Genomic DNA, 23,188 nt, shown 5'->3' on the forward strand with positions numbered 1-23,188 from the left:
GAGAAACACAATGAGAGGCATGATGGTGCCCACCATTGCTTTCTTGTTCTTGGACATTTCGTTTGGGATGTGATCGTGCTGGATATTTCACTATAAATTTAAGAACTATCAAATAACAGTGTTTGGTACCTATATTCCTCTGTTTTGTGTGTGTTTTGATGATATTTGCTGGTGATTTCGAGTTGGATACTAACAGGTCAGACTTTAAGTTTGGTTAATTTTCATTTTTTTTAGTACAACAATATGTGAGATGAAAGGTTCGAAGCTCTAACCTTTTGATCGATAATATAATGTCTTAACCTATGCTTATGCTTAAGTATGGTATTGAAGTTCCATTTTGTTGTTCTTTTAATTAATTTTATCTGATGTTTTAGACCGTGTGAGTGCATTTCATATTGTCATGCATATTATTTTGTTTTTAATAATTTCTGCCTGTCCAGGATTGCTTTACCTATTTAATTACTTCGACCAAGTGATAATTACTTGTATCATTTTTGCTCCATGGTTTCTAGGTTAGAGGCCAAATTACCCTATACCGTGGAGGCAGCATTGTGTTTGGACTCTCCGAGTTTCCAATATCAGAATTTGAACTAGTAGCTGAAGAACTTTTGATGAGTGATTCCATCATAACGGTTTGACTCTTTCTTTCTATATCAAACTTGTATATTATTTTATACCAAGACTCTAGATCTTATTATGTCTCTGAATAGTGGTTCTTTTTGTGGGTTTGTGTGTGTCTGTTTGTTTATTTGTTATTTCTTTTAATTATTCTTTAATAAAAAATTTAGACCTGGGAGTTGCTACCGTGCATACACACACAGCTGAATCCCTCACATAGTAGTGCCCTGTAGAAATCCCTCAAATAAAGCATTCATAGGACTTTCTTTTCCATCTTTGATGAATGCACCAAAATGTATGAGAGGTGGAGCAGTGGGAACAATAGGCAGAGTATTTATCCAGCCAAATGAAGAGACAATTCTGTCTCAAAAGAATTGAGCGAAGGTGCAGCAAGTGAAAAAGTGGTTCTGTGACTCCCCACTGTTTCTGCACATGATACACCAATGGGGTTAGATGGCTATGTAGCTTATCTTGTGTATTAATAGTTCATGAGTCACTTCCCAAAAAAAGAACTTCACCTTTTTAGTATAATGGTTTCTCCTTATGGCTTCATATAGTGAGAATTTCCCATCCACTAGGAATCCACTAGGAACTAAAGAAAGGGTTGGTGGAGCCTTGAAACTAAGGAAAGAGTTGGTGGTGTAGAATCCACTAGGAACTAGGTCCCAAAAGCATCTGTCCGGTTCATTGTTCAAGTGTAAAGGAGACAAGAGATGGATCATAGCAACCCATTGCACAGTCTTCTTTTCTTTCAAATTTCTTCTGAATTTTGGGATATAAGAATCCAAATCCGGTGTCAACAGTCAGATAAAACAAAGAGCTGAGGGGATTGTCTCCCAAGAGGGGCATTGTTCAGCCAAGTGTCAGCGCCCGAGCCCACTTTTATATGAGACCCTCTAAAAATTGGTGATGGTGTTCAATTATATCCTTCCAGGGATCTTTAATGCTAGTAGGGAGAGATCTTGCACGGTGATAGCTTTGTGCAGAGTGCCATATTTGGCATCGATAAATTTCCTCCCAAGTGCATCGTTTTCAACATGATATCTCCATAACCATTTAACAAGGAAAGAAATGTTTTTCTCCTTAAGACCAGTCCATTCCTCCTGAAGGAGGGTTTTCTCCAATTGAACCAAATGAAGCCCCTTCTCATTAAGTTTTCAGTGAATCTAATGACTCTGGAAGGCATGGAAAGAGGAACAATTAATATAAAGAAAGGTGTGAGAGGGTAGCTTTGTAGATGCAGATATCTGTAATCCAATCTTTTGTATTACTGTAGGTACGTGAATTGGGGGAGTAACAGATTGTGCTCATCCTTAATGATTTTACTCTTTTGGTTAAATTCCAACACATTTGCTTCACATAGACACTGTTGTTTTGAGTTGTAAATGCACTGACCATACTTGTTCCCATCTATTAGATTAGGGTCCTAATATAGTTTGAACGACATGCCATTTTCTCTTACGGAACTCCTTTGGATGAATGCCCTTCGTTCCAATTAAGGGTTTATTATTTATTTATTTATTTTTATTAATTTATAAATTGACTAGAATTCTCTTTGACTGAAGGTTTTTGGCGCTCTTAGAGTTTTTGTCAAGATGCTGTTAATGTGGAATTCTAAAATCATGGTAGATGGTGGTAGGAACACGTTTGTTACCGCTTCAGTTCTTGAAGTCAGGAATCTGGTTGTTTTAAAGGTATTATCCTTTAAACCTCTTCTGCTAACTAGACTATATTAGGGTTCTAATTTTTTTTTTTCTTTTAAAGTTTTATTTATTTTTATATTTATTGTCCTTTGGACATCTCATAATACCTAAGTTATATGTGATACCTTAAATGTTGCAGCAAAACTCAAGCATTATCTCAAATTCAAACTTGGGTATGTATGGTCAAGGGCTATTGCATCTAACTGGTCAGGGTGACACAATCAAAGGGCAGCGACTGTCTTTGTCGCTTTTTTATAACATAACAGTAAGCCATCGTCACATTTTGGAGTTTTTGTTATGATCTAATTTGAAGAGCCTCTAAGCAATTTTCTATCAAGATGAAAACTAATATATATCTTGTCGCTGTTCTATAACATAACTGCAAGTCATTATCATATTATGGAGTTCTTGTAATGGTCAGTTTTCCAGGGCTTCCTGTAAAGCTGTTGGTTAATAAAGCTAATATATACACATGACTTTTCCCTTTAAGGGTAGTGACTAGCATGAAATGGGGTTGAGAATCCTCGTTTTAAAGGTTAATTAGGCTGGTGAGTTTGGAGTAGCATTTTTCGACGATAACGAAGTCTTGGAAATGTACCTAAAAAGTGTTCAAAATGTCAACAAGCGCTAAAAATTATGCTTCGGAGAGGTTTCAAGAGATAATCAGAAGTGTTCCTAGTAATATTGCGTTTTAAATTTTCTTTTTAATACATAAGCAAAGTGCAACTTACTACAGTTGTTAATGGGTCCTTGCTTTCCTTCTCGGCCTCCTCTTTAAAAGCAATTATCTCAACTGTGGTTAACAAGAAATTAAAGAGTTTTTGAAAGCATGCATAACCGAAAGTTTGATAGTTTGAGGCAGCTCATTTGAAGGTCCTCTTTGGTGTTTAAATTCCAAGCTTTTTGAGGAGTTCTCTTCAAGATATTAATTTGAACTGGGCTGCCTTTATTTCCCCATAATTTCCTTTTCTTGTATTACTACTTTTCTTTTTGTTTATTTTTTCTTTTCTGCCTTTTCTCTTTTGTAGAGCTTGTATTTTTTGATCATTATTCTCTTTTCATTTCTTCAATGAAAAGTATTATTTCTTGCTTAAAAGAAAATATGACCAAACAAAATCTGAAATGTGTTTTGTGTTTGTTAAAAATACTGAGCACACAATGTAGAAATAATAATTGATATGAGGAATCAAGACAAAGCACCCTCTTTCATTTTGAGGACCAAGACAATTGTTATTTATTTGTTGTTTTGAACCAGAAACAAACCTTTTCATTGAAGAATGAAAAGAGACTAATGCTGGAGTGAAAGGAAGGAAAACAGAAATCACAATAGAAAAATAAAAGGCATCCCTATTCAATCAGATATCCAGCAGAAAAACCAGTTAAGAGCTTAGAAAGAAAACATCGTGAAGAAATTTTTAACCTAGCAGACTCGAAGCAATCAAACCAATGTAAATGCTTTGTTTTCAAAGATCATTTGGCTCTAAGACAAATGTCTTTCTTTTCATAAAGACCTAGTATATGCTTATTAACTTTTATTTCAGTTTGATGATGGGACACTGATGATGGCTTCTTACATAATCTTCTCTCTATATCTTAGATTGCTCATCCGGAAGGATGAAGTACGATCTTCATCTTAACAAACCTGTCTAATAGCTTGGACCATGCGAGCAACCTTCTTGTCCTGAAAGAACATCCACTATATGTCTTCTTTATTGACATCAATACTCAAGATTTTAGAATGATATGTCGTTATTGACTAAATCTGATGTTATTTTTAGCAGACAAAAATTCAACACTTGCTCGTTAAATATAGCTTTTACCTTTTCAATAGGCACTTCTTTTCATTCGGCATTGCAACTATATACCAAGTTTCTTGGAGTATCCTTTCTTGATTATTGTTTGTTTCCCTCTTTGTTTTTAAGTTTAGACAAAACTAAAGGGATAATATGAAAACCAACTTGTACAAATATCATCAAAAGGTAATTAACAAATAAAGGAGAAAGAAAACACCAACGAATTGATTTAATCTCGACTTAAGTAAACCATTTCCTCCAAGCTACATGCTTTTCTCCCAAAATCTTCTCATTTCTTTCAAACCAAACCTCGTAAATGATAGCTCCAACTGTGTCAACCCAAATCAATTGAGCTTTAGATTGCAAAAGGTTGGTGACTATCATTACAAGTACTGAAGTTTCTGTTTTAAATTTTTCTTCTTCATTTTACATTTTTCGTTGCTTGCATAGCACATTATCTTGTTAAAAAGATTACCTTTTTCATCTTTACCTCTGCACCCTGCCAAAGTGGGGAAAAAGAGAATCTATTGGTACATCTATTTAAGACTACTGACAATAACAGGTTGGAATCGGTTCTCTGCTTCAAGCTCCATTGGATGATGATGCCAGTAGAAGCCTGTGAGTATGTTATATGTTATGCCTTTTGGCTAAACTTATTATTTTGTTTTTGTTTGTTTCTTTTTATATAGGTAACAATTATTGAAGAGTGGCATGGTTTCTTTCTCAATCCTACAGCATTGAAGTATTGAAATCCTTAGACTTAAGTTTCTATTTGTAGGGTAACAAAAGCACTGTGTGATAGTGAGACGTGTCCACTGGATTTAATGACTCCTCCGGATGATTGCCATTTCAATTATACACTTTCCTTTTCACTTCAAGTAAGAGATCAATTTCTTTTGGTAGCATTTTGCGATTTCACTATCATTTATCATGGTCTTGAATTTCAAAGCATTCAGCCTGTAGTTTTCTAGATACGCTAATAAGTAAAATGGTTTCCCCTCTACAGAGTACTTCTTAAACGTTCTAATAAATAGAACTTTCTGACCAACTTACAAAACAGCCTCCCAACTAGAATATCATATTCATATTTTATCGTTTGGATTTTTCCTTTTTGTTCAATCAAATATGATATTTAATTGTTTGCAGAAATTGAAGAATTAGTGCTTTACACACACACATATACATGTACTGAATTCTAAAGGCATGCTCCCAAAAATTAATGATAAGAAAATGGTGACATCTTAAAATTTATAGGCCTAGGCTCTAATTTGCTTTAGTACTTTTAAGCCTATGAATAAGTCTTACTTCTGTAGTTAATTACGGCTCTGCAAGATGAGAACCGTAGCTGCCATCTACTTTCGTTCTAAAGGTATGAAAAGAACCACCGTGCTTTTCAAGTTCTTGTAATTTGTGATTAAAAGTGAGGTTCACTCTCCAACAGCCATGGAAAGAGAATGAGCTCCTTTTAAAAGACTGCACTGGAAGAAGAGGGATAAGGGTATCTGCTTAATCAAGAAGACTAAATTATAAAATTCAGGAAAGATAATGGACAGGGGGAGAACCCTCTATGCATGGGAAACTGAAATAATAATAGCCAGACGAAGGGAGCATAGTAAAAAGTATACATAATACATATCCACTTGTACGAAGGTAAAATCAACCACGTATTCTGGTGAATCCTGTTTTGCAGGTACGTTATGGTACTATTAGTGTAGGATTGCACGTATTTTGGTGAAACCTGTAAAAATACTCAAGATTGTTGTTCTAGGTTTTCTAGGAATTTCCACAATCATTTACAACAGTTGAGGATTAAAAAAAAAAAAAAAGAACTAATTATTTAAAAAAAGACAGGAAAGAACCTTTTCATTGATAGATGAAAAGATAGACAATAGTTCGAGGATATCCCAAAGAGAGAACAGAAAACCAAACAAAAAGAGGGTAAATATTCAAATATTACGAGAGCCAAAAAGAAAAAGAATATATTGAAAAAAAAAAATGCCTAAGAAGATTTTGACCAACCCATGAGCCAAAACAACCAAAACTACTTCCACCAAGCTGTTATCAAGAAGATAATAACATTCAGAAACCATTTTCGGAAAGTACACCAATTCCTTCTTCGTATGAAAGATTTGAGTTCTAATTGATTAAGTTTCCTATATCGAGCCCCTTGGGACCTAGAACTTGGACACATTGACTCATTCACCGAGAACCTGTCCCATTTTCCATACCTTCCCTCATTAGTCCTTTCGGGTGCATAACTATATAGACAAAAACTTGAAATTAAGGATAGGTTATATAAGGGAAGGCAAGGGACCATTTTCTCTTTCTAGGGAGACTATTCTGGTGGAAAGAAGACAATATGGTTGTGGAATGACACTTTCGAGTTTCAGGTTTTTTTGTTTTTGATCATATATGCTGGCGATTATTGCATAATCTTCCATGCTGAGGAACAAATTCTAGCGACTATTTTCATCTATCTCAAGTAGTTAGAAACTATATAGGGTGGTTAAAGGAAAAGAGAGAAAAAGATGATATTGGAATTAAAAAAATGACAAACAACAGGATTTGTACGCTTGTCATCTTTGTTTAGGCAAAATGCTGGCTATTCACTTTTTCCCACCGTTTTTTTAATTTCTACTATTATTTTATGCCGTTTCATTTCTTCTTCATTTTAAGTTCAGATTTGCAATTTTTATCTGCTCAATGCTTACTTACACCTTCCTCCTCTAAAAAGAAAAAAAAAAAAAAAAAATGAATTTGAAAACCTATAGCCTTTTGAACTATTGGGTTCTGCATTAGTGATATTGAAATGGCATATTGGCTTGGGAGCCTCTCCGTTCCTGTACCTACCTGTTCTACATTCTTTTTTAACCAAGTACTCAGGTAGTGTAGCCTCGCTCAACCTGATATTGTATTGTATCTATCCATAAGGTGTTCTTTTTTCATGTCTAATATCTTTGTTGTATTTGCGTCATCATCATTGTGGTTTCTGAATAAGTTACAGATGTGTTTTTTGACCTAATTGGAAGAAATCATCTGATGATTTGGTTGTGTTCGAAATTGTTTAAGGAAGGTGAAATTTGAAATATTTTCATAATTATAAGATAGTTGTTAGTATAACTACAATTTAAGCTAACCTCATGCTAATTTTCCATACATAATTGATACCATATGAATGGTGATCTGTCATAGTACGAACTTGGTTTTGCGTTGTGGTACATATAATGGTTCGGTGGAGGGTTTGTTGTCATGATGCTCCCAACTCATATTCTTGTTTGTTCAGCTATTTTTATTCTTGTTTTTTAATTGGTTTTTTATTCCATTATTCCAAGATGTATTGTTGTGGTGATTGCTGCTTTGCAATTTATCATAGTTCAATCCAAATGGTTTCCTTTCACCTTTTTTAGATTTGTCGTGTTGAGGACCTTATTGTTAATGGAATTATCAAGGGAAGTATTATTCAAATCCACCGGGCAAGAACTGTTATTGTCAGTAGCAACGGCATGATTACTGCATCAGAATTAGGTAATTAGGAACGTAATGCACAAAACTGTTCTTATGGCTTAATACCCATTACCTTCTTTCTTTTTTGTTCTATATCTATATTCTATCAACGAAATTTTGTTTCCTATAATAAATATTTTCTTCTTTTGTTCTAAATGTTACATTTTTTCCACCCCCCAAAAAAAAAAAAAAAACCCTAATTGGTACTTAGAAAAGAAAAAAAGAAAAAAAGAAAAAAGAATTGTGTCAAGCTGATATAACTTTGTGGTCAGGTTGCAGTGAAGGAATTGGTAAGGGAAACTATTCAAATGGTGCTGGTAGTGGAGGTGGACATGGAGGAAGAGGAGGTTCTGGCTATTTTAACGGGTGGGTGAGTAATGGAGGTGATGAATATGGCAATGCCGATCTTCCTTGTGAACTTGGCAGTGGAGCACAAGGCCCTGATCAATTTGATACACCTGTGGCTGGAGGGGGAATGATTGGTAAATATTTCTGCTACTATTGCAAACTATATATGATAGTGTCTAGAATGTAGATTAACAATATGAAAATGGTGCAAACAAGAGCAAGGTATATATGTAAATATTTCTTTTTTCCATCTCTAATGTTTCATCAATTTGTTTATTCTCTAAACTTATTCTCATGCATTGTGGATGCATGTATTGTTTCTTCCAGTGATGGGATCCATGCAATGGTCTTTGTTAACTCTTAAAATTTTTGGATCTTTAATGGCTGATGGACAAAGCTTTCTTAAAGCAACGAGAAATGATAATAGTAGCATGATTGGTGGCCATGGAGGAGGTTCTGGTGGAACTATTCTTCTTTTCCTTCAGGAACTTGAGCTTTTCAAGAATTCATCAATTACTGTTATTGGCGGCAATGGTGGTCCTCTAGGTGGAGGTGGAGGTGGTGGTGGGAGGGTGCATTTTCATTGGTCCAATATACGTACTGGAGATGAATATACACCTGTTGCAAGCATAAGTGGCTCCATTAATAGTAGGTATGAAACTTCTAACCATAAACTAAATGTTTTTGTGTAAGGTGGCCACATGGTATGTATACATTTTTTGGAAGTCTGTTGAATGTATCTGATTGTGTATTAACATTAAGTATGGAGGGGAAATAATTCTAGGGTTAGGTGGGTTTAAGTGTTCCTGAGTGCTTTTCATATTATGTAGGTGGTTGATTCTCTGCAAAACTTTATCATGCCTTTTTTTCATAGCCTGATTTCTAGATTATTAAAATTTTCCTCTTAAGTTATTAAATCTTTCAATATTGGGGAATATGAAATAGAAGGATTTCAGCAATCTAAATTCTCAGAATTTAGTAGATTTATGCTTTTTTATTCAGAGATTGAGTAACAATACCGGAGCAAACAAATTAAGATCATTATCAAGAAAATGAAAAGGGTGCTGAGAGAAAGAATAAACATTGCAAAATAATTTCTTAACTATATGATATGATTGCAAGGAACAACATCAAATTACTATGCATTTACTTCCCAGAGATAGGCAAGCAACTTAAATCTTTAATTCTTTGTTGAACACAACTCACTGTGGGAAACACTCGCACTCTTTATTAACACCGATCGAGAAGAGAATACAAGACACTCTGTAGAATACTTCTGCTTTTTATTGTTTTTGGATTTCTTTTAGATGAATAACCTAGGTAGGGTGGAGGAGTATTTATACTGAGCCTAAACAATCTATATTTAACCGATCTAAACCTAGACCTAACAAATCTGAATCTTTCTCCTAAAATATCTAGATCTCTTTCTCCTAAAATCTTTACTAAAATAAATATACTGGGCTCGTACAATAATTGGGCTTGACTCTATTGGGCTAGTGATGATATTTCAACACTCCCCCTCAGCACTAGTCCTCATTCGCTGCACCATGTTGAGCTGACAGCGAAAACTCTCATGTTTGCCAGTATTCAGCCCTTTTGTAAACAAGTCTGCCACTTGGTCATTTGTCTTGATCTGCTGCATCTCGATTTCTTCCTTTAGGACCTTCTCTCTAATGAAATGGTAGTTCACCTCCACATGCTTTGTTCTAGCATGAAACACCAGATTTTTTGCAAGGCGAATCGCAGATTGGTTGTCGCAAAGAAGTGATATTGGATAGTCAATTTTCTGGTGCAAATCTTCAATCAAGAGTTTCAGCCATGTACTCTCCTGAGCTGCTCCAGCCGCTGTTCTATACTCTGCTTCTTTAGTTGATAATGATACTGTTGGTTGTCTCTTGCTACACCAAGAAATTGTTCCCGAACCAAACTTGAACACATACCCAGTGGTTGACCTCCGAGTATCGTGGTCTCCTGCATAGTCAGCATCACAGTATCCAACTAGCTTGCAGTCTTTGCTTCTTTTGTACAAAAGACCATAGTCGATTGTACCTTTGACATATCTCAAGATCCGTCGAGCTGCATCCAGATGAGGCTTCTTTGGACTTTGCATGTATCGACTCATAACCCCAACTGCATAAGAGATATCAGGTCGAGTTAAAGTTAGGTAGATAAGACTACCTACTAGTTGTCGGTATGTTGTTTCATCGTTCAACTCTTTGCCTTCATGTGCACAAATCTTGGCATTTATCTCCATCGGTGTTGAAACTTGCTTGCACTCTAACATGTTGAACTTCTGAAGCATATCTCTTGTATACTTTTGTTGGCAGAGAAACCGTCCTTCATCTGTGCGATCAACTTCTAGGCCTAAGAAGTGTTTAAGCTCTCCTAGCTCTTTCATCTGAAAGCGTACGGATAAATTTTCTCTTGTTTTATAAATTTCTCTTTCGTCGTCCCCGGTGATAATCACATCGTCCACGTAGACCAACACAATTGTCAAATTTCCTTCTCTTTCTTTGATGAATAGGCTTGAGTCTGCATGCGCAACTAAATAACCACTTTGGGTAAGAAATTCAGCAATCTTACCATACCAAGCTCTCGGTGCTTGCTTCAGTCCATAAAGAGCTTTTCTAAGCTTGCATACATAATTAGGATTAGTTGGACTCTCAAATCCCTTTGGTTGGTTCATATAAATCTCCCTGTCTAACTCTCCGTGCAAGAAGGCATTCTTCACATCCATTTGCCACAGTTTCCAATCTTTACTTGCTGCGAGTGCTAGCAGGACTCGTACGGTAGTAATCTTTGCCACTGGACTGAATGTTTCATCATAGTCTAGTCCATATTGTTGAGAAAATCCTCGAGCCACGAGTCGAGCCTTGTATCTCTCGATTGATCCATCCGGTCGACGCTTTATTTTGTAGACCCACTTGCAAGAGATGGGTTTGACATCTCCTAGTCTTGGCACTAGTTCCCAAGTTTGATTCTGCTCCAAGGCTATAATTTCTTCCTCCATCGCTTTCTGCCAAACCAAGTTTTATGATGCTTCTTCATATGTCTCTGGTTCGTAAACTCTATCTTCTACAATAGCTGCATTTGCATACTTAGGATTTGGCCTTCGGATTCTACTTGATCGCCTAAGTTGTTGATGTGTCGTTTCATTTTTATCAGATTCGCTTGATTGAGTCACCTCTTGCTTGTCAATATCAATGTCACTTGGATTTTCAGTTGCATTGACATTTGATTGAATTTGTATAGTTTGCTCCCCCAGCTTCTGTTTTAGAATTTCTTCGATGTTTGAATCTGGTAAGACTTTCTTCTCCGAGGACCACCATGTAGATGCTTCATCAAAAACTACATCTCTTGATGTATAGTATTTTCCACTTGTTGGATCACAACACCTCCATCCTTTTCTTTGATTGTCGTATCCAACAAATACACACTTGACTGCTTTCTTGTCAAACTTGCTACGTAGATGGTGAGGCACAAATACATAGCAAACACAACCAAATACTCGGAAGTAACTAATTGTAGGTTTCATATCCCATAGTATCTCAAATGGTGAGACGAACCCTAGCTTTGGTTGAGGAAGCTTGTTGATCACATGGGCAGCAGTTCGCATAGCTTCAACCCAAAATCTTCCTGGAACGTTCTTTGCGTGTAACATGCTTCGACAGATTTCTGCAAGGTGTCGATTCTTTCTTTCTGCTACACCATTTTGTTGTGGCGTGTTGGCACATGTAAATTGACGTCGTATCCCACACTCGTGTAAATATTGATCAAACTCATCTGACGTGTATTCTCCGCCATTGTCTGAACGTAGACAACGAATCTTCGCTCCTACTTCTCCTTCGACCATCATCTTGAATTCTTGAAACTTTGAGAACGTGTCAGACTTTTCTTTCATAAAGAAAATCCACACATATCTTGAGTAGTCGTCAATAAATGTCACCATATACAGCATTCCGCTGATCGATGCTTGTTTGACTGGGCCAAACAAATCAGAGTGAATTAACTCTAATGGTTTCTTTGCTCTGAAACTTGACTCTTTGTATGGTAATTGATGAGCTTTACCATATTGACATCCAGCGCAGATAACGTCTGTTTTGACTTCAAGTTGAGGTAGACCTTTGAGCATAGATTTCTCCATAATCAGCTTCAACTTATGGTAGCTAATATGTCCCAATCTTGCATGCCATAGATCTGTCGTCTCATTCTTTCGAGTCTTGTCAACATAAGCAGACTCTGCAAATAGGACGTAGACAGACTCCACTCTTTGTCCTTCTATTGTCGGCTTTCCTATTATCTTAACATCTTGATTAACTTTTACATCTTCTGGCCCAAATAAGACGTAGCTTCCTGATGTTGTTAGTTGTGACACTGACAACAAGTTCTTCTTTATACCCGGTACATGATAAACATTATGTAGCGACACTGTATCAGACTTATTGCCAGGCATGATTGTTGTATTGCCGATTTGAGCAATTGATAACTGTGTGTTATTTGCTGTACGTACCATACGGCTTCCTTTGTACTCTTTCTTGTCTTGCAATTTTGTTTGATCGCCAGTCATGTGGTTTGAACATCCTGAATCAACGATCCAGTCATTCTCATAGTTGATATGGTCTTCCATTGTCGCCATGAGTGCTAGCTCGTCTTCTTCTATGGGACATAGTACCTCTGCATCCCATTCATCTTCTATCTTCTTTTTGGATATTGCCACATTGCTTTCAATAGACTTTTTCCTGGACCAACAATCTCTAGACATGTGGCCCTTTTTCCCGCAATTATAGCAAATACCACCAAATCTCGTTCTTTGGAAACTTTTGTTGTCGTTCTTCTGAGCTCTCTCAGGTTGTGCAATCCCTTGGTGGCTTCTTCTTTTGTCACCGTTGTATCCACGTTTGGTAGACGGCCTATTATTGCTCCGACTTTCACTCGTGTAGAGTGCTTCTTCTTCACCCTTCAATGTGAAGCCTCCCATTTGTTTAGCCATGGCTTCTTGGCTGGCTAACAAATTTTCGAACTCTACAAGTGATGGTTGAGTGGGCCATCCTTGTATAGCAGTAATGAAGCTTCGATATTCTGGTCGCAATCCGTGGATTATAATCCTCTTCATTCGAGATTCTACAATGGCGGACTTTGGGTCTAGTTCAGTAATCTCCCGACAGATCGATTTAACCTTGTGGAAGTACTGAGCAATCGTCATGTCACATTGTGTAATTGACAACAACTCATTCTCCAGAAGTTGTAGCCTCGTATCGTTCTTCTTTGAGAACAACATCACGAACGTGTCCCATGCTTCTTTCGGTGTCTTGTCATCCCAAATATGTTCTAACATCTCTTCTTCGATTGTGGTCTTCATGGCAAACATTGCTTTGCCTGCTTTGATTCTCCATTTGCGCAAGGCGCCGTTGGAATCATCCTCTGGCGGCGTAGTTTCGCACCCGCCAACGATCTCCCAAAGATCCTGTCCTTGTAAATAGGACATCATGCATGTTGCCCACGTGTTGTAGTTGTTGTTGTTGAGTTTCTTGATTCCTCCAACGATTTGAAAATCACCCATCGTGTTGGTCATACCTCAGTAATACCAAACAAGCTCTTTCGACACAAGACTTGCAGAGTCACAGACTTCTCACGACACAAACGAAACTCACTCACCACTAATCTCAAGAAATCGTTTCTGATGTGGAAGATCAGACAGAGCTGCAACCACAGAGCATACTAAGGATTCCAAGAGATCAGATAACCTACACTAACCTCGCTCTGATACCAAATGTTGAACACAACTCACTGTGGGAAACACTCGCACTCTTTATTAACACCGATTGGGAAGAGAATACAAGACACTCTGTAGAATACTTCTGTTTTTTATTGTTTTTGGATTTCTTTTAGATGAATAACCTAGGTAGGGTGGAGGGGTATTTATACTGAGCCTAAACAATCTATATTTAACCGATTTAAATCTAGACCTAACAGATTTGAATCTAGACCTAACAAATCTGAATCTTTCTCCTAAAATATCTAGATCTCTTTCTCCTAAAATCTCTACTAAAATAAATATACTGGGCTCGTACAATAATTGGGCTTGACTCTATTGGGCTAGTGATGATATTTCAACATTCTTGTGATATTCTCCCTTTTTTTAAAAAAACTAATATTATACATTGATAGGAGCTTACTAGTTAATGTGATTACTGGACAGTTTGGTTATGTATTGAGCTTGTGGTGGATTTCAAAGCTCAGCCTTTTGCTTGCTTAATTTTTCTTACTATTAGTTCCAAAATCGGCAAGGCTACTGGAATTTCACTTTTTTCTATGTATTTCAATCTTCTTAGTAGGCTAAGAGCATTTCCACCAATTATATTTGAATTTTGAATTGAAAAAAATTCTTTATGAGAATATGTGGTTGGCCAAAGTTGTGATGTAGCTCATGTAGTAAACTTTTTGTGAAATCGTTATGAATAATTATATCATCCGTAGTTTCATTTTCATTTTTAGATCAAATGTATTTGCATCGAGAAGGTGATAAATAATACCAACGCCTATTCCTTTGTGATGAAAATATTCAAGTTGTGAAGTTACATTAAAGTAAAAGCAGAAGTGAGAACCTTATATCACCAAAGTTTCAAAGCAGACAATCGCTGCACCTGTCATCTTTTAGGAAATTGCTAACTCTAGATTCTAATTGTATTTCCAATTTGTCTTTGGAGTTTGTGATAGTATGATAATTGTACTTCATCTGGTGTCTTACAGTGGAGGTGCGAGCAACAAAGGTGGTAGTTATGGGAGAAAAGGCACAATTACGGGAAAAGAATGCCCCAAGGGCCTCTATGGTACATTTTGTGAAGTACGTTCTATTGGTTTTAGCACCACCTCACTGTACATTACATCTTGGAATACATGTGGGCATGCCACTGTTTGCACCATATAGAGATTTTCTTGTCATGCCTTTCTTGATGTTCATGCGTGCTTCCATCCTATTAGGGTAGCTTTCTTGCATGTGTTCTAAATTATAAGCTGTTTGCATTTGTGTTGACTGGTATATTTAATTTAACATTACCATTTTGTGAGCTAGAAAATTATCTTGAATTATCACCATAATCTGTGTGCAATTGTAATTATTTTCAACAAGAAGTTTTAGAAGCCATTGCATATTTGAGTCGTGAATAAATGTAGCTAGTTAATGAAGGTTGCTGCCACAGATCAGGTTTAGGTTTATTGTCTGAATCTGTTGCTTACATGACTGAAAACTTATTTATTCTACCTCCCTGTTAATCTTAGGGCGAGTTTGATAATGTTATAGTTTCCTGCTTCCTGTTCCCGTTTTTCATTTTTTAAGAAACATAATTTTTTTTTATAACCATTCCTGTTTCTTGTTTCTAAATCTTAAGAAATGTTTCCAAAAAAGGGTCAAATTCTAGAACTACAAAATGTATGATAAAGTTTTGCAGAAATTGTTATCAAACATGGTTTTGTTTTTAGTTCTTAAAAAAAGAAACAAGAAACAGAAAATGAAAATTGGAAGAAGGAAAACGGAAAAGAGAACATTATCAATCGGCCCTTAGCTGCTGTATTTTCTACCCTTTTTTTCCCCAGATGGAAATCTGGATTGACTGAATTGTTGTAGCAGTTGCTGTTAACCTATGATTTCATAACTTTCTTCTGAAAAATGGAAAATTGGACTTGCATTGCAAATTAGAACTACATTTTTTAAACAATAAGTTTTCATGGAAAAGAATAAGAGTAGGTACATTTGTACCTCCTAAGAAGCTTACCACGGTCACACTCAGTCGGAATTTAGAGTAAGGGGAGTGTAATTACTGAAGCTATTTGAAAGAGACCAATTAGAAATATCAAATATTTTAAACTTCAAAAGTTTATCTCAATCCTTACTCTCATCTTCAAATATTCTTCTATTGATTCATGTAGAATTCTCCAAACAATTGCTTTGTTTGTTTTGGTCCAGTCTGAGTTTGAAAGATGAAGAAGAATTTGGAAGTCTCCTTTCTTCTATCCCCACTGACATATAAATTCTTGTGCTCAATGGGACACCTCTCCATATCTTCCCTGTCCACTCTCTCAGGGAAAAATCTCCTCATTCTCACAAGATTCATTGACATCAATCACATATTAGAATATTTTAGGCATATGGTACAGTCTACACCATGGAAGAATAGTCGTCCTTACACCAGCTTATGTATCCCAAATTAACCTAATCACTAGTTTATATGTTTGAAATAGGAATTATCACATTCATAATTGTATTGTTTGTATATGATGGTTAAAGTTGCTTATAGAATCTACATAATGCTTATAATGGTGGAGAGAATATGGTGGAAATTTCTTAGTAATATTATTCCAGAATAGACATTTTAAATAACGAATTGTAAGATCAGATTTTATTTTTTCTATTTACAGGAATGCCCTGTTGGCACTTACAAAGATGTTGAGGGGTCTGATGAAAGCCTTTGCGTTCCTTGTTCTCTTGACCTTCTGCCCAATCGTGCAAATTTCATATATAGACGAGGTAACAAGATAAGTGGTCGTTGATGTTATTGTTTCAGCTTCATTCTTCCTTGGAATGGTTTCAGATCTTCTTCTTGCTAAGGCGTCCACACTTATGACAGGAGGAGTCGGTCAGCCATTTTGTCCGTATAAATGCATATCTGACAAATATAGGATGCCAAATTGCTTTACACCTCTTGAGGAGCTGATGTACACTTTTGGGGGTCCCTGGCCCTTTTCTGTTATATTGTCATGTTTTTTGGTTCTTTTAGCACTTCTGTTGAGCACGCTGAGAGTAAAATTTGTTGGATATGGTTCTTATCGCGATTCTGATTCAATTGAACCCCACAATCATCGTCATTTCCCACATCTTCTTTCCTTATCTGAGGTACCGATTACTCTAACTAGAAATTTCCATACGGTCCCGTCCTTGCAGTTATTGACATATCATTAAGGTGTAATTTTTGTTCGTTTACAGGTACGTGGAACTAGAGCTGAGGAAACTCAAAGTCATGTTTACAGAATGTACTTTATGGGTCCCAATACATTCAGAGAGCCCTGGCATCTTCCTTACTCTCCTCCCAATGCAATTATAGAAATTGTGTAAGACTGTAATTCAATTAGCTTGTCTAGAGTGGCAGTGTTTGAACTATTCATCTCAATGATGTTAAATTCATCTAATCAACAAGCTTCCTAATTTAATAGTGATCAGGTGTCCAACTATCATCTTATTAGCTTTAGTTGTCTGGTGCTGCTTTAACAATGTTTTGTATTGAACTTATCTCATGGTCATAGAAAACCCATGAAATAGAACTGAACCTTGTATAGATGCCTTCAAGTTTCATTTCCTGAAAAATTTTCTGTTAGTAGTAATTTTAGATTTTAAGACGTTAGGCTAACCATCAATTTTTACAACACGGCTTGATGGATGGGTTAAGAGAAAACATGTGCGTGCGTTTGTGGATCAAATTTGCCCAAAACTTAAACCTAATCTAGACTATCTTTTTGAATAAAGAATATCATCATGCTGCGATTATTCAATTTGGTTTGATGTCTCAATATCGTACTGTAAGAGGTTCGGGAAATAAGTATTGTCCTTGTAATTTATGTGGTTCAAGTATTCTGTTTACAATATGCTCAGGTACGAAGATGCTTTTAATAGATTTATTGATGAGATAAATTCGGTGGCTGCATATCATTGGTGGGAAGGATCAGTGCATAGCATACTCTCTATTCTTGCATATCCTTGCGCATGGACTTGGAAACAGTGGCGACGTAGGCATAAAATCCACCACCTTCAGGACTATGTGAAGTCTGAATATGACCATTCATGTCTGCGCTCCTGCAGATCTCGCGCTTTATACAAAGGAATGAAGGTATGACTATAAAATATAAGACTTAATACTTCCGATGGTTCTTGAGCATTAATTTTATGAAGTCAGGTGAATTTGACGTTCTCTAAATGTTTTATTGAATATGCAATGATCAAGGCGGGTGACTTCTAGTTCTTTGATATTGATTTTTGTACAGTCATGAGAAAATATAATCTAAAATGTAGTCATTGTTAGTTCTTGTGAAATTTATTCACATTGTTTTTTATATTCTAATAAAATTCTCTTACAGCCTCATTGAAACTGATTTTACTCATTGATGGTTTGGACCCGTGTAGGAGTTAGATTTTTGGATTTTAATATTGGTGGATGGTATATTTGTAATCAACAAACCACCTCATTGTTTGTTAAATCCACCTTGGTGGGTTTTGATATTGGAGGATGGTATATACTCGTAATCAACAAAATGACCTCATTGTTTGTTAAATCCTCCTAGGTGTGTTTTAAGGAAACAAGAGGTGAATTGATGAATTATTTTCGTTTACAAATGTGCTACTTTCTTTCGGGCTAAATATATGTTTTAGTCCATTCTTCCATGAAGTCCCTGTTTTTTTAAAAAATGTTTCAATGTAGTCCCTCATGTTGCAACATTTTTCAATTATACCCTCATCGTTGGTCAATGTAAAGATCGCATAATAAGGAACTTACATGACGTGGTATTGAGAGAGTTGATAGAAATAGAAATTTAGAGGAGAAATAAGGTAGCCTAAGAGAAAAAAGTTGAAGTTTCTACCAACATCGTTCAAATTTAGAGGAATCAGAAATGTTCCATCTCTTAGGTGGCTAAATATTTTTTTTTCCGCTAAATATCTATTAACTCACTAATTATCATGTTTGATGAGTTGCGTTAGTCCATTTAAACATTCTCCTGACTGTAAGGATATAATTGCAAAACGTCAAAATGTAAGGGATTAAATTGAATCTATTTTTCCTCAAACTTGAACTGGAATATGGTTTTTTTACTGTAGATGGAAAGTTGAATGTCATTTATAATTCTAATTATAACAATAAGAAAGATATTTATTGTTCTTTTAAGTTTTTCCTATGACAAAACTTTATCCTACTTGACGATATCTGAATTGAAACTGATGCAGGTTGGAGCAACACCGGATTTAATGGTTGCTTACATCGATTTTTTTCTTGGTGGTGATGAAAAGCGCGTAGATATAGTCTCAATTATTGAAAAGAGATATCCAATGTGCATTATTTTTGGTGGGGATGGAAGCTATATGACTCCTTATAATCTTCACAGTGATGCCTTGTTGACCAATCTCATTGGACAGGTAGATCGTCTTCTTCTATAAGTGGTTTATATTACTATCAAATAAACAAACTCTGACCCCAGATAAACTCTTCACGTCTGTAGCATGTCCCAGCAACTGTTTGGAATCGCTTGGTTGCTGGCATGAATGCTCAATTGAGGATAGTGAGGAATAGATCCATACGTTCTTCCTTAGTTCATGTTTTAGATTGGATAAATAGTCATGCAAACCCTCAACTTGAATTCCATGGCGTTAAAATTGAGGTTGGATGGTTTCAAGCTACTGCTTCTGGTTACTATCAGCTTGGTGTGTTGGTTGTAGCCTTAGGTGATTATTCTTCTCATCAATCGGATGTGTTGTGCCAACATACTCATGAACCATCAAGGTACGCTCAAATAATTCATTCTTTATAATCGCTGAAGTTAAATCGTGGGAAGGCTAATTTATAAACGGTCGGTACAGGAAAAAAAAAAAAAAAAACAAAGAAGAAGAAGAAGAAATATTGACTAGATATAATTCAGTAGTTTTTCACCCTTCTCCCACAATGAAACACATCCCCAGAAAATAATTAAGGAAGTAGCGTTGTTAGAAACAGTGTCAACAAAGTAAGGTGACAAATCTCTTAATCACCTCAAGGCCATAAAATGGTGTTGCTTGAGTGAAGCAAGACACATTTTAAAAAATACTTAATAAATATTAACTCCAAGAATTGTAGGAAAAAAAAAACTGGAATTAATCATTTGAAGAACTAACTAAAATAATTAAGAAAATACGAAATAGAAATGCTTTAAAAAATATCTAGTGCTCTAAATGCAAGCAGACGAAGACTTGAAAGTCAAGAAGTCAAGGAGGCTAATTCATTTTATGAATGGTAAAGGCACCTGATTGAAGACACTTGCCCTGACTGACTCGAGGCCCAAGGACCCCAAGTCGCCTTGCCTCTCGGAACAGGCGTGTGCCTTGATAACACTAGTTAGAAATGTGAGCAAAAATAGTTAATGCCCTTATAAGCTTCATCTCAAAAAATAAAAAATAAAAAAGAAATTGCCTTGCTAATTTTATTTAAGATTATTTTATTTTATATATTTTTGTGGCTTTAAAAAGGAATATGTATTTCTTTTCCCGTGAGGAAGTGAATCTGTATAGTAACAAGTAACAAAATGGCCATTGTCCTGACTAGCTAAGTAGGTTATTGTCGAATGGAGTGGAAGACGGGGCGATTGAGGGATTTAAGGTGGGTAAGGATTTGGCACCTTTAGTTTGTTGAGAACACTCTTCTTTCTTCTGGCCAAGAGAGATCTTTTGTTAATCTAAACAGGTTTTTATTTATCTTTTTGAAGCATTTTTTGGCGGTAAGATAGATTGGGAATTCCATCATAGGCATAAATTGGCCTTATTAAGTCAGGGGCTGCATTGGTAGGGTGTGAAGTGAGTCAGTTCCTTCCACTTCGAATTCCATTCAAAGGGAACCTAGGAATCCATTGTTCCATTGAGAGGGGACCTTGGAGTCTAATGTTTTAGAATCCTGTCCTGGAAAGTTTATGAATCAACCCAACCTCTAGGTAGAAGAAGAATCGTTACTTAAAAAGAAGTGAAAACAAAAAATAACGTTCAGTGATCCCAGGAAATAACATTTATTTAAAACTGAAAGGTTACAAATATAATACATCTGAAAGTCACATCTGAAAAATCACTTACAAAAACATATTAACATACAGCAGAAAATGTAGAGTCTACCCTGGAGTTTACTTTAACAGGTTCCATAGCCAACCAATTTCCTCATGCATTCGTCAACATGTCGACTCTCAGGCACCGAGTATTTTTAATAATCTTCATAAAACGTGGTGATTGCTCCAAGACTTGGTTTATTCTGAGTGTGCTGCTTGTGGACAATTAGCCATCTCATTATTAATCCACACTCAGCTTGTCCTCATGGTAAAAAGCTAGGACCTTATAAAGGTTTAAAAGCATAGTAACCGGATGGCCAACTGTTAAGTGTAGTTAAAAACACTGAACAGTAAGAACTATTGTATGCGTTACCTGCATCACATAGATGTAAAGAAAGGGTTAGGGTGCTGTAATGAAAGACATTGAGCATACTTTCTGGGTAGCTTAGAAATCTTATTGATTCAAACTTTAATTTGCTAAAGTTTGCATTATTTAAATATACACGGTGAGATCCCACATTGGTTGAGGAGGAAAACGAAAAACCATTTATAAGGGTGTGGAAACCTCTCCCTAGTAGACCCGTTTTAAAAACTTCGAGGGGAAATCCAAAAAGAAAAGCCTAAAGAAGACAACATCTACTAGCGGTGAGCTTGGGCTTGGGCTTGGGCTTGGGCTTGGGCGGTTACATAAACACACAGTAATTGGTCTGTCTTTCAAGATTTTTAATTTTTTCGAAACAGCTTTAGTAATGGTTCAAGTTTGGTTCTTTTTTTCTCACTGTTACTTACTAAATAAGTTACAGGATTAGAAGGTTTAAGATTATGATTCTGTTACAATAACTTCAGCTCTGCTGGTAACTCCGTCTGGCTTCTCACTTTATTTTCTATCGAATATTTTAGGAAAGAGACTGCAAGTGCAACAGAATATTTCATGCAGTTTGATCAGAACTGGCAATCATTATCTCTAAAAAGGATTACAGGAGTAGTTAATGGAGGGCTAATAAACAAGGCTAACGTGGGATTTTTGCATTATAAATGGGATTTTCTCTATCCTTTCTCTCTCTTATTACGCAACACAAAACCTGTTGGACATCTGGTTAGTAATTTTCAGCAGATATTTTTCAAATATACAATGGAGAAATCTCTGTATAGTTTATCGTCTAACTCTTGAGAAGTAAATGTTTCAGGATACTGTACAGCTGCTTATCACTATTGTGCTTCTAGCAGATATTTCCATTACCCTGCTTATGCTGCTGCAATTCTATTGGATTTCACTGCTTGCTTTTCTTCTTATTCTTCTTGTTCTTCCCTTGTCGCTATTATCTCCTTTCCCAGCTGGTTTGAATGCACTTTTCAGCAAAGAGCCTAGAAGAGCATCACTTGCTCGTATTTATGCCCTGTGGAATGCCACTTCTTTCGTTAATATTGTAAGTTGTACTATACTTGTAGTATATGTTGAGGATTATTGGGAGGGAGTCCCACGTTGACTAATTTAGGGAATGATGATGGGTTTATAAGTAATAAATATTGTCTCTATTGGTATGAGGCTTTTTGGGGAAGCCCAAAACAAAACCACGAGAGCTTATGCTCAAAGTGAACAATATTATACCATTGTGGAGAGTCGTGATTCCTAACATGGTATTAGAGTCATGCCCTTAATTTAGCCATGTCAATAGAATCCTCAAGTGTCGAACAAAGAAATTGCTAGCCTCAAAGGTGTAGTCAAAAGTGACTCATGTATCGAATGAAGGGTGTACTTTGTTCGAGGGCTCCAGATAAAGGAGTCAAGCCTCGATTAAGAGGAGGCTATTCGAGGGCTACATAACCCTCAGGGGAGGCTCTATGGTATACTTTGTTCGAGGGGAAGATTGTTGAGAGGGAGTCCCACATTGGCTAATTTAGGGAATGATCATAGGTTTATAAGTAAGGAATACATTTCCATTGGTATGAGGCCTTTTGGGAAAGTCCAAAGCAAAGCCATGAGAGCTTATGCTCAAAGTGGATAATATCATACCATTGTGGAGAATCGTGATTCCTAACACGTATCACATAATTTCCCCCATTAAATGATATGCATATAGTATATGCTTCAGGATGCTGCCATAATTAAAATTACTCCTTCTATTGTTATTTCTGCTGGTCCTAGTTCATCATTTTGGTTAATACAGGGTGTGGCCTTCATTTATGGCATTTTTCTTTATGGATTTTCAACATTCCAGCCACCCCATGAGACAAATACTTGGAGCAACAGAAGGTGATTCTTAACTCTTTTAATATATATATATATATATATATATATATTTTCCTTTTTTACCTTCTGCCACGTCTGAAATGGATGAAACCAGAAGGGGGCTGGGGGGGGGGGGGGGGGGGGGGGGGATGAAACAAAGTAGTCATTTA

The 23,188-nt window shown here is 36.3% G+C and overlaps 1 protein-coding gene across 5 annotated transcripts in view; it reads left to right on the plus strand.

Annotated features, from left to right (window-relative positions):
* LOC111801718 (MraZ) overlaps window positions 1-23,188 on the plus strand; it is a 31,591-nt gene that overhangs the window by 7,777 nt on the left and 626 nt on the right. For 4 of the 5 annotated variants that reach the window (XM_023685833.2, XM_023685831.2, XM_023685832.2 and 1 more), the window contains exons 5-22: window positions 513-632; window positions 2,184-2,312; window positions 2,461-2,586; window positions 4,677-4,732; window positions 4,893-4,992; window positions 7,522-7,639; window positions 7,891-8,100; window positions 8,294-8,618; window positions 14,717-14,810; window positions 16,382-16,490; window positions 16,591-16,856; window positions 16,947-17,071; window positions 17,610-17,844; window positions 18,954-19,142; window positions 19,226-19,506; window positions 21,689-21,884; window positions 21,976-22,215; window positions 22,957-23,042. In XM_023685833.2, the coding sequence (XP_023541601.2) occupies window positions 513-632; window positions 2,184-2,312; window positions 2,461-2,586; window positions 4,677-4,732; window positions 4,893-4,992; window positions 7,522-7,639; window positions 7,891-8,100; window positions 8,294-8,618; window positions 14,717-14,810; window positions 16,382-16,490; window positions 16,591-16,856; window positions 16,947-17,071; window positions 17,610-17,844; window positions 18,954-19,142; window positions 19,226-19,506; window positions 21,689-21,884; window positions 21,976-22,215; window positions 22,957-23,042 (3,005 nt within the window). The remainder of the gene's footprint in view (window positions 1-512; window positions 633-2,183; window positions 2,313-2,460; window positions 2,587-4,676; window positions 4,733-4,892; window positions 4,993-7,521; window positions 7,640-7,890; window positions 8,101-8,293; window positions 8,619-14,716; window positions 14,811-16,381; window positions 16,491-16,590; window positions 16,857-16,946; window positions 17,072-17,609; window positions 17,845-18,953; window positions 19,143-19,225; window positions 19,507-21,688; window positions 21,885-21,975; window positions 22,216-22,956; window positions 23,043-23,188) is intronic. The other variant, XM_023685835.2, reaches the window with a different exon arrangement.

The sequence above is a fragment of the Cucurbita pepo genome, chromosome 15 (assembly GCF_057944985.1).
Source record: "Cucurbita pepo subsp. pepo isolate OVF chromosome 15, ASM5794498v1, whole genome shotgun sequence".
Classification (NCBI taxonomy): Eukaryota; Viridiplantae; Streptophyta; class Magnoliopsida; order Cucurbitales; family Cucurbitaceae; genus Cucurbita; species Cucurbita pepo.